This window comes from Marmota monax, unplaced genomic scaffold, assembly GCF_021218885.2.
Source record: "Marmota monax isolate L192 unplaced genomic scaffold, Marmota_monax_Labrador192_F-V1.1 WCK01_AAM20220418_F8-fsc00013, whole genome shotgun sequence".
In the NCBI taxonomy this organism is placed as follows: domain Eukaryota; kingdom Metazoa; phylum Chordata; class Mammalia; order Rodentia; family Sciuridae; genus Marmota; species Marmota monax.
Window position 1 is genome coordinate 10244611 of NW_026692202.1, and position 10797 is coordinate 10255407.

Below are 10797 nucleotides of genomic sequence, written 5' to 3' on the forward strand. Positions count from 1 at the left end.
TTAATTGGTTTACAGATTCCAAGAAGCAGGAGAATTTGCTTTGTCATGTTTGTAGGACATTTGTTTAGTTCAGCCAAACAGCCATCAAGCTTTGAAAAATTTCAGTGACATGGAAAAATGTCTATAATAATGTTATAGGAGATCATAAGAAATAATAATGGCAGTAAGTAAGTAGAAATTGTATTGAAAAAAATTATATCAAAATACTAATTGTGATTATTTTGGGTTGATGAGATCCTAGGGATTTTTTGTTTTCTTCTTTATGTATTCATAGAGTTTATGTATATAGACTTTTAGTTTTTTCAAAATGAGAATATATATTTTCTTTAATAGAAAATGAAAATAGAGTGGTTACAGGCTACAATCAATAGAGCTATTAGTACAAAAACAACTCAAGTAACTTGTGATAGGGGTTTGGTTAAAGCAAAATGAAACTGTGATATAGTTCATGTACATAATGAAATACTACAAAATTATCATAGTAGTCATAATGTAAAATTAAAAAATTTTCACCATATGCTGATAAGTGGAAAAAGGTGGACAGAAAACATACTATATAGTCAATTCTATATAGCTAATGTAAATATATATAGAAACAAATTTCTGGAAGAATATCAGTGAAAAAGTTATTATGGAGAAGAGGATTATTGGTAATTTTTTAATTTTTTGCTTATCTGTATTTTTTGTAATAAAATATGGATTACCTACATAATAATTGAATGTGTATATAGTTCAAAAGATCCAAACAATATTCTAAGGATCATAATGTCCTATGAGAAATACTGATAAATTGTGTTTTTAAAGGCAATGTTGCCATCTGGTGGATCAAAGGCAAAAACTCACTTTTTCTTCATTTGGAATTAGGAAATGGAACTCCAGTACTGTGTCATGTTTTAGACAAATACCGATATGTTAGTGACTTCGTAAATGTCTCTTTGATTCATATGAAAGAGTGGTCCAGTGATTTACTGGGAACCCAAAAATTTTTAAATTTTATTTGGAAGATTAAGAAATGTGTTTTTACTAAATGTGTTTTTAGGTACACTGATCCATACAGAAAATTCTGAGTTAATCTATTTTATGAATTATTTAGGGCAAAGTTTTTATTCTAACATAATTTTTTCAGCAACTTGGCATGGTACCCGACCTATAACACTACAAAGATTTGTGGAATGAATGATGACTTCTGGCCGATATAATGCAACCCACAGTTGGTGTATTTTCATACAATATAAATTAATTTAAATATGAACCAATCAGCACATTAACTATTGGTGTGTCAACAAAACAATAAAATGCTTCCCAGAGAAAAGATGGCAATTTTTCTGCCATTTTGGATGAACAATTCCTCTTCTTCTCTGTACCACAGGACCCAGTCCTTTGCTTCATTTATCCCATTTACTGAGTTTAACTTTTCTTATTATGTTCATAAAAATCTAAATATTTTGACAGTATTTCTGTGGAAAAGCTCTGTGAATATCTACTCACCTCGTTCTTCCACACTCCCCAGGAAGCTTGGTGGCTGGATGTCTTCAGATACCATAAATTAGGTGGCTTGTAAGCAACAGAAATGTATTAATTACTCACAGTCCTTGAGGCTGGGAAGTCCAGGGTGATGGCTTGAGCCGGTAGGGTGCCTTGGTGAGGACCTGCTTCCTGGATCACCAACAGTGAACACCTTCCCTCTGTGTCCTCACATGGTGGAGGGCTGAGGCAGCTTTCCTGTGCCCCTTTTATGAGACAAACCAAAGCCAGGGCCAGCATCTGGTGGGGGTTAGGATTTCAGCATTTGGGTTTGGGGAGGACACAGACATTCCTACAAGTACTGTGAGCTTGATGCCTTTGAGAGTGAATAACCCTGTTTTTCCTACCACACTGCAGGGGAGCTGATCAACCTTGCCATGTACTGCGAGAGGATAAGGAGGAAATTCTGGCCCGAGTGGCACCACGATGACGACAACACCATCTATGAGTCGGAGGAGAGCAGTGAAGGCAGCAAAACGCACACTCCCCTGCTGGATTTCAGCTTTTACTCAAGGACAGAGACCTTTGAAGATGAGGGCGCGGAGAACAGTTTCTCCAGAACCCCAGACACGGATTTCACTGGACACTCGCTCTTTGATTCTGACGTGGACATGGACGACTACACAGACCACGAACAGTGCAAGTGACATCCCTGCCAGTGACATCAGGCCTTTGTTGATCCATTTCCTTTGGATCTGCCACTCTCTGGGGGTCGATCGATCTCCCAGGTAGAAATCCATCTGAGCTGGGAGAAGACTCTTCCTGCTTGGCCCAGTTTTCACACACTAACTGGACTGTAGCCGCCTTATTTCTTTTTTGTAAAAATGAAACACAGAACCATTCAGATGGCTCCATTGAAAACAAACAGGCAAAAAAAAAAAAAAAATCAGCATGGTTCCTGAAATCCATTTTTGTTTTCATTAGAAAACTAATATTGCGTGGTAGAGCAGGTGAGTGAGCGGGCCATCAGCTGATAGTGTTTGTACTGATCCTCGGCAGCTGAGTCTTAGTTGTGAGATGGATTCTTGAACATCCTTCATCCACCAGGGTTTGAAGTAATGGGAGATACCATCAGAAAAAACAAATCGAGGAGATGAATGTTTCTTGGTGGCTGCTTGTACTTCATGTATGTATATTGTATGTTGAGATGTGGGTCAAAATCCACAGATATGCAATGAACACCTACTATGTGCAAAGCACTGTGCTAGGTGCTAATCCATGTAAGTTTTATTCTAAGCTCTGCCAGTGGCTAACTGTGTGATTTTGGGCAAGAACCTTAACTATTGTGTGCCTCATTTCTCCCACCTGTAAAGTGGGGCTGACGATACTCTCCACCTACCTACCTCACAGGGGTGTTGTGGGGATTCATTTGGTAACATTCGTGCAGTGCTTTTAAACTTCTTGGAAGTGGTGTGGCATGAACACATCATTTAATTTTTTATTGTGCTTCATATGTGTGAAGATCTGAGGGCCAATAAATTCCATATCCAGAGAGCAACCACCACAGTCACTTATAAAAGCTGAGCAGTTGAAACACAAGCAAAGCCACAGTTAGGACTTAGTCATCATTCCTCTTTGTGATCTTTCTTGAGTCAAAATCTTTTATTAAAAGAATGTTGGAAATATTTTTATCAGTCATCATTAGCTACAAATGGTTTTCAGTTCTACTGTGTATTTTCGGAAAAGTGTTGTTTTCATTGTCTGAACTCACACTGGAATGTTCTTTGTTGCCTCCAGAGTGTTAAGTTGCCATGTTGGATTAATTGAGAGAGAATAAATTTCAGGAATATGGTGGGTTTAACAGAGACGCAGGGGAAAGTATTTGATTGACTTTTGTAGGCAGAAGCTTGCCAACTTGTAATGTCCTATGAAAACAAACCTTGCAAAGGTGAAGTAGGAAGAGGATCATGTTCCTTGTATCAAAGCACTCTGCAGTGATAGATCATATGCAGTTTCATTTGTGCAGCTTTTCTGGTGTTTCCAGCCATTCCCGGTGTAGCGGGGCAACGCTGAGGACAGATCTTAGTGTTTCTTCCGGACTTCCCATCCCTTCACATCCTCCCTCCCTCTCCACAGAGCACATAAACTGTTGGAGTTACCCATATTTGTGAAGGCACTCCCTCTGAAGACCTGGTTCTTCTTGACATAGGATTTCAGGGGAAATAGGGGTAAGGGTCCTATGTGATGGCAGTGGATTTGGGATAGAAGAGTCAGTGTACCTGCAAACAAAGCTACTTTGCTTCTAACTGACTGGGGCAAGGAATGCTTTTAAAGAGGCACTTCTTAAAAGAAGTTTCTGGAAAATTCATGAAGTTTGCTTGAAAAAGAAACTCTGAGTGAAGATCATAGGCAGCAATCTTAAAAGACTGCTGTGGATTCTCAGAGAGGTAAAGGGGGAGAGATTATGAGGCTGTTTACCAATTAAGCAACTGCAGGGCATTTGTAACTGGGAATAAATGCTGAGATACCCTCATTTAGAAATTCTTATTCCACAGAAAGTGTAGCTGTGAATATTTTATTAAAACCACTACTCTTGGAAAGGTCTGTCTGATGTTTAATGAGAATGTGGTGGAGAAGATATACATGAATAAGCCTGTTTTAAGTCTCCAGCCCACTTGTCTCCTCTCTCTTCAGCAAGTGTGTTCTAAGGCCAGCTGGTAGCAGCTCTGTGTACCGAGGGAAACTCCTGGCCCAGAAATGTGATTATAATGAGCAAGTGGACTGTAGACCTGTCTCCACAAAGATTGAGTTGCCCTTTCCCCACCCTTAGCTGAAAAGAAAGTTTGAAATTTTGCCTACAATTTATTATTACTGTATAGCACCAATGTGATGCATTTTGCTATAAGGATGATTAAGTATGAGTGTGTAGATTCACATGGCTTTTACTGTGTATTACTTGGAGCAAGTATGTGGAAAGCCAGTGTTCAAAGTGAGGTTAGAACTATATTCATTTCATCCAGGTACCTCCCACAGAGGCATGAATGGACATTGCCACCTGAGGCTCAGGACCTGGTATTCATCGTTTTGTATGGAACCCTGGAATATACCCCAGTTTTACTTTATGGATTATGAAATCCAAATGACCAAAACAAAAATCACTGTAGTGTGAGAGGGCTTTAATTTTTATGTGCTTTATTCTTGAGCTACCTGGATTTGAAGTGTTCTCCAATTTGACGAACAGGTGCTACTTCTAAGAAAAACAACAGCAGCGGCAAGAAATTAAGGAACATTTTGGTCATCTAGCTCACTTATTCAATTTCTGTTTTTTTTTTTTTTTTTTTTTTTTTTGCTGGAAAGTAACTTAAGGAAGCATGGTCTTTAATGTTAATAGATGCTAATTGATTGGACAGAAGACGGAAATCAGGGGCCACCTGTTGTTTTTTAACTTTTGTTGTAAAAATAGTTTTCCCCTTTATCTACCTCCCATCTCCACTCATCAGGATTAATGAGCAGAAATTGTATGCTTTGCTGTCTATTACAATAGATACAAGGACAGTATCAATTCCTGCAGAGATATACTTTATATTGTCAGACTTTAACATTTTGTTGTTATGTAATTGCCAATAATGACATTACTGAGGCCATGGGACTATCAGAAAACTTATTACAGACTTAGAACAATTTGGACTCGAATCACAACTGTAGTCTAATTTTTACACATAACCTACCCCCATATACAGAGGTAATAGTATATGCTTTTGTGAAATGGATAGGATTCAAGGAAAGGAAGTGCTAATGATTTTAACCTCATGGATCTTGCCTAGATTTGTTTAGGAGAAAGTGTAGAATCTTAAAAATGCATAGCTGATCCAAGAATTAGCTCTAGAAAACCACCTGCAAGAGATCCACTGAGGCTGTTATTGGCTATTGTCACATACATATACATTTGAATGGCGGGACCCAGGACTGGGGTCTTTTGCCTTGTCCTGGAGGATTCTTTTCATTACACCACCTTGGCTTGGTTTCCTTATAAACCCATGTTCCTGAGAAATGAGTCCATGTTTACAGAACCAGCACAGCCCCAGCCTCTCTCAGAGTGTGCTTGGAATCCTCCTTCCCTGTCATCCCCCAAATCTAGTCAGCCTATTTCGGGACAATTCAACAGACCTTTCCTTAGTATCTGTGCCTGGCACTGCTAGGCTTCATGAATAGTAGCAAGATGGGTTTTCAAATCACCAAGATTCTACTTTCTCTCTTATTTATCTTTTAAATAATATGTGCTCATTTGCTCACTCACATAATTTTTACTAAGCACCCACCTGTGCCCTGGTTCTGGGACACTCACTGACTATAGAGTGGGTAACTGCAGACATAGCCTTCTGATTTCAGGGCATCCTCTTCTGCTTGGATTTAGATTTCTGTAATTGACTTTTTTTTTTTTTTTTACACACTTGGCCACTTTCCTGATCCATCCCACCCATTACCACTGGAGTAATCTTTCAAGAAAACTCTCTGGCCCTATGGAATGCTCCCCTTGCCTCAGGATGAGGGTTACTCCATGGGGCTTGGCATCCTCATTTCCTTATTCACTCATCTCCCTTGGCTCCTCTGTGTTAGCCCTCCAGCGCAGCAGGTCAACGTGATTGCTGCTGCCTAAACATGCCTCATGTGCTCCTACCTCTGTTTCTCTGCTCATGCCAGTCCCCCTCCTGAAATGCCCTACCCTCCTCTTCACTGGCCCCAGTCATACCCATCTCTTAAGGCCCAGATTCATCAGTTCCGCATGAAGAATTCCCACCTCATTATAATATCCTCTTCCTCTAAAAACAAAGTGCTTATCATTTCCTTCCCTGAAGGCCATATAGGAAAGGTTGTTCAGAAAATGGGCTATAAAGTAGTGTTTTCATTTTTGTGTGTGTCAGGGAGTTTCTACTGATAATCTCATGAAAGTCCTAGACCCTATTCCCCAAAAGTACATATATACAAATACCTAAAATTTTACATATAAATTTAGGAGGTTTAGAGATTTGAAATTGTTCATGAATTCCATAGGGTATTCCTGATGGTTGAAGAGGTCTTCTAGAGTCTGTAAGTGTTATTATAGTTGTTTGTTCTTTAACAGATCCTGAGAGGATAAAAATTAACATGAGATATACAAACAAAAGCAATCACTATTATCCATGCTGAGTGTATGTTGAGTGACAGAGAAAGAAGAAAGAAAAGCAGCTTTACATTATCTGAGAAATTATCTTTGTTTGACAGGTTTGGAGTTTTGAAAGTGATAGGGTTCTGCTTGTTGTCAGCATTGTTTATCCTTTAACCATCCAAAAAGTTGATTCGTCAAAGTGAGTTCCAGACCAATTGAATTTCATTTCAGCCCTGAAACCCACCACTTCTGCATGAGTAGACCACTTGGTAAGGGGCTTTATGGGAAAGATTTTTCCCAGGAAGATTTTTCCTAGGAAGAAGATCCACATAATCACTTTTCCTGTATTCATTCATTTTTGTATGGAAAAATTGTGGAATGTATTATCATTCAAAGAATAGAGTCTTTTTTGTTAATAGGGAATGACTGAGGTTATCCTTTTCTTTTTTAACAGAGTGAAATTATTTTCATTTCAATTCTTGATTATGACCCAGGGTCCTTTGTTCTTTATGTGTATTATTGTTTAAGATGAGCAAGTACTGGTGAAAGTTTATCCAATGATACATCTTTCCCAGTCTAAATGCTGAGCTCTGCCAGCCCATCTTGAGCAGGTCCAGGGAACGATTGCTTGTGATTGTAAACTGCTGGACACCAATTGCTCTGGTGCTCTGAATGAAACGTTCACAGTTCAAAAGTATCTTCTTGGTGGGTGCAGAGGGAGGTGCCCCTTACCTGTAGGATTCTTGCCACTGTCATAGATAAATGCAAACATCTGTGGGATGTTTGCCTCTTTTGAATTCCTTAGCAGAAACTTTGTTTTTTTAGTCCCTGACTTTCAAGTATATATTAAAATATTTAAGTTTCCTAAATATTTAAGATAAGATTTGCTAGAAAGAGCAATTTATTGGCCTTGCCCATTGGAGATGGTTATACAGGGTACTGACAAATAGCATGGATGACATTGTGACTTCCTTGATCATTCTGGCTCTTGCCAAAGCAGGAAACTTGTCCCCAAATGTTAGCTCTCCAAAACTCATTCTGTTGGCTAGACCATGACAAACTAGGAAGCTTGGTTTTCGTGAGGATTATAGTCTCCAAGTGTCTAATTTGTGGGTAAATAAAGGGAGCCATTAGAATAATAAAACTAATAACTAATGGAAATCCTGAATCATTTCAGTGGGAAAACAAGTTACCTCGAGTGAAAGGTTAGTATAGTACCCTGAAGTTTTGTATATAATTAAATAATTTCAAAAATGAACTTGGTAGCCGTCTTGCATTATTTTTAAAGAAAATTCCTTTTGTCTCTCATTACAGCTTTAAATGTTTTGAAACTATCCACTACACATAGAGCAATATGTATATTTATCAAAATCAATTAATTTTATAGAAAGTAGTGTCACTAAAAGATTAGTTTACCTTCCACCCTTCACCAGCAAGTATTTATTTTTATTTATTTGTTTGTTTTTATTCTGTAGCACTAGAATAATTTTTCATTTATCAATAATATTTAAATAGTTTCTTTAGTAATTTTTCTCAAAAAAAATTCCCCATCACTTTAAAAAAATAAGATCCAGCTTTTGAATTGCTGTGTTAATTAGTGGTGGCTGACCAGAGAGAATAATATAATTTTTCATTGAAGGACTTGAAGAGAGGAATGCTTCGGACATTTACTATCATCTCCCCCTTTCAAACAGCAATCTATGGACTTCCCCCTTTAATAGTTCAGAATTGAAGTGTTCTTTCATATTGCCTTCCACTCCTTTCACCCCCCTCAGTAAGAGATCACAGTTTATTAACCATGTCTAATGGTTACTTTTTTATGTTTAACTAATTATATGTGATGTTTTTCTTTTTTACAGCAGTAAGATAAAGACAATGTTCGAATATTGGATGGACCTCTGCTTCAGTAGGGGTGTTTGTGTTACTCCTGTCAAAATGATTTTTACCTCCCATAGTAATAAGCATCATGGATCAGATCACGCTTGTTATAAGCATATGAATTTTTCCCCCAGTTATCTGCATGATATTGAATGTCTGACAACTAAACACTGATGTGAGTGAGGGTTTCTCCAGGGTGATGTTTGGGAAAGTGAGGTACTGAGTCCTTTTTTTGAGGGTATTAGAATTTCACTGAGCAGGAAGAGAGAAGGAAACAGTACCAATTTCCAGAGCTTCAAGCAACCAGGTGATATGGTTGCTGTGGAGATGTGTCAGGCACCTGGAAAGTTTTCTAGGTGTTTACATCTTACTAAAAATAAAAAGTACATGTTTACAAATCAAAACCAAATGCAATCTATGCAGGGAAGGATTGTCATGGATATACAAGTGGCCAGTGTAGGAGACACTGAAGTAACATTTACCTTTATCTTAACTGCCAATCTGTGCCCCTGGATTGCTCCAGGCTAGAGAACTTGGAGGGTAAGTCAGAGGGGCTGGCCCCGATATCTTTCCTTTAATTTTGGAAGTTCCTTCTAGTCTCTCAAAAGTGCATTTTATTTTAGAGAAGACTTTTTTTTTTTTTAATGTTTGAAGACGCCCTAAATCATCCCTATTTAGGTGCGGATCTCCAAACCTTTGTTTTTATTCATCTCATCAGCAAAACTTTCTGTGCACGCCCCTCAGAATATTATTCATGGTATACATATATGTATACATTACTGTATATGTATATATTGCTCTACTGATGTATAATGTACGTTAAGAATCATAACAGGCATAGAAATTTAAAAAGCTTATTCTCCAGTAATCACTAGAGTTTCTGAGGAATGGGGCAAGTGATACTTACAAGTAGCACCCAGAAAGGCATAATTGATTAAAGAATGTGTCTGTAACGTGTGGCCAAATACATATAAAATAGGCATGGATGCATGATTTTAGGTCAAGGTATTTATTTATTTTTATTTAAAGTTGGCATTTTTTAAAATTTCAAAGTAGGCATTTGTGGTTAGGGGAAGGGAAGAGTGAATAATTATATGCCACTTTTATGAAAGCTCTTTTTCATTCTATTTTTGAGACCGCTTGATCTAGGATACCTTGAACATTCCTGAAAGATTTTGCAATAAAATACACTGATTTAAGAAAAAGAAGAAAAGAAAGAGGGAGGGACCCAAATAATACAAATGCAAGATGTATTGCCAGATTTCAACACCAATCAGAAAACACATTTTGATAATACACAGTAATCATCATCTCACTAATCATATGTTTATCTTCTATTTGTTTATAACGTCATGTATCCAAATGTGTGAATATGTACAGATTTATTTTCTCTTATCTGAGGTAGCAAGGGCCAATGCTGGCATGATTTGAACCATGTTTCAGCTGCTTGGGGGCTGACGTTGGACACTGCCTGAGACATTTACCTGTACTTTCTGTTTTGCAAACACAATGAATAGCATCTTGCTGATCAAGGGCCCAATGTGGAGGTGGCATTCCAGTTTTTATTTCTGGACCTATGAGTTACTTTAGCACAGTTATTGTTAGTAGTTTATAAAGCCATATTTAAACTTGTACACTTGATTGTAAGATAGATTTGAATTGTGCACTATGTTGATTACTGTATATAAATGTGGAAATTCTGTATATTTGGTCTTAATGCTGTATGTATTTGATGTGTAAATGATAACTAATGGATATGAAAGAGCTTGCTGTGAATGTCTTCATTCCAATTCACTTCCCTTTTGCAAATTTGAATGTTTAAACTTTATACCCTTGGGAAAAATCTGAAATTTTTGCATCTAATATACTGTTAAGTGGTGGTCTCTTAGATGATTAGGAGAATATTTTAGTTGTAAGGCTCTTGTATAATTAGAACAAGGTAATGAATTTTTTAGGCATGTAACTTTCTGATAGAATTTCAAATGAGTGTTTTTTTAATGAAGAAACATGGGTCTCTGGAATATACCATCCTATTCTCTCCTGCTTTGACTTTATGCCTAATGTGTCCCTCAGAGCATTGTGAGGAGTGATAACCCTGGTAGAGGAAGAAGAGAAAAAGCAGTGTTGGAGATACATCTTAAGGCTTTTGCTGCTGCTAGGCCCTATAATAGACCAATGTGCCCTTGTATAAATACCGTCTCAAGGAGTTCCCATAACTTTCAAATAAAGTAATTATAATTCCCATTTTACAGATGAAGAAAGAAGTTTGGGGAAGTAAATTTGCATACAGTAACATGGCTAAGATATAC

General features: G+C 37.6%; 1 protein-coding gene across 5 annotated transcripts in view; it reads left to right on the forward strand.

Annotated features, from left to right (window-relative positions):
- The window catches only part of Faxc (failed axon connections homolog, metaxin like GST domain containing), a 68730-nt gene extending 58480 nt beyond the window's left edge, over positions 1–10250 (forward strand). For 4 of the 5 annotated variants that reach the window (XM_058575510.1, XM_058575499.1, XM_046431063.2 and 1 more), the window contains one exon: positions 1882–10250. In XM_058575510.1, coding sequence (XP_058431493.1) covers positions 1882–2171 — 290 coding nt within the window. In that variant the 3' untranslated portion in view covers positions 2172–10250. The remainder of the gene's footprint in view (positions 1–1881) is intronic. The other variant, XM_058575502.1, reaches the window with a different exon arrangement.
- Positions 10251–10797: the final 547 nt, after the last annotated feature.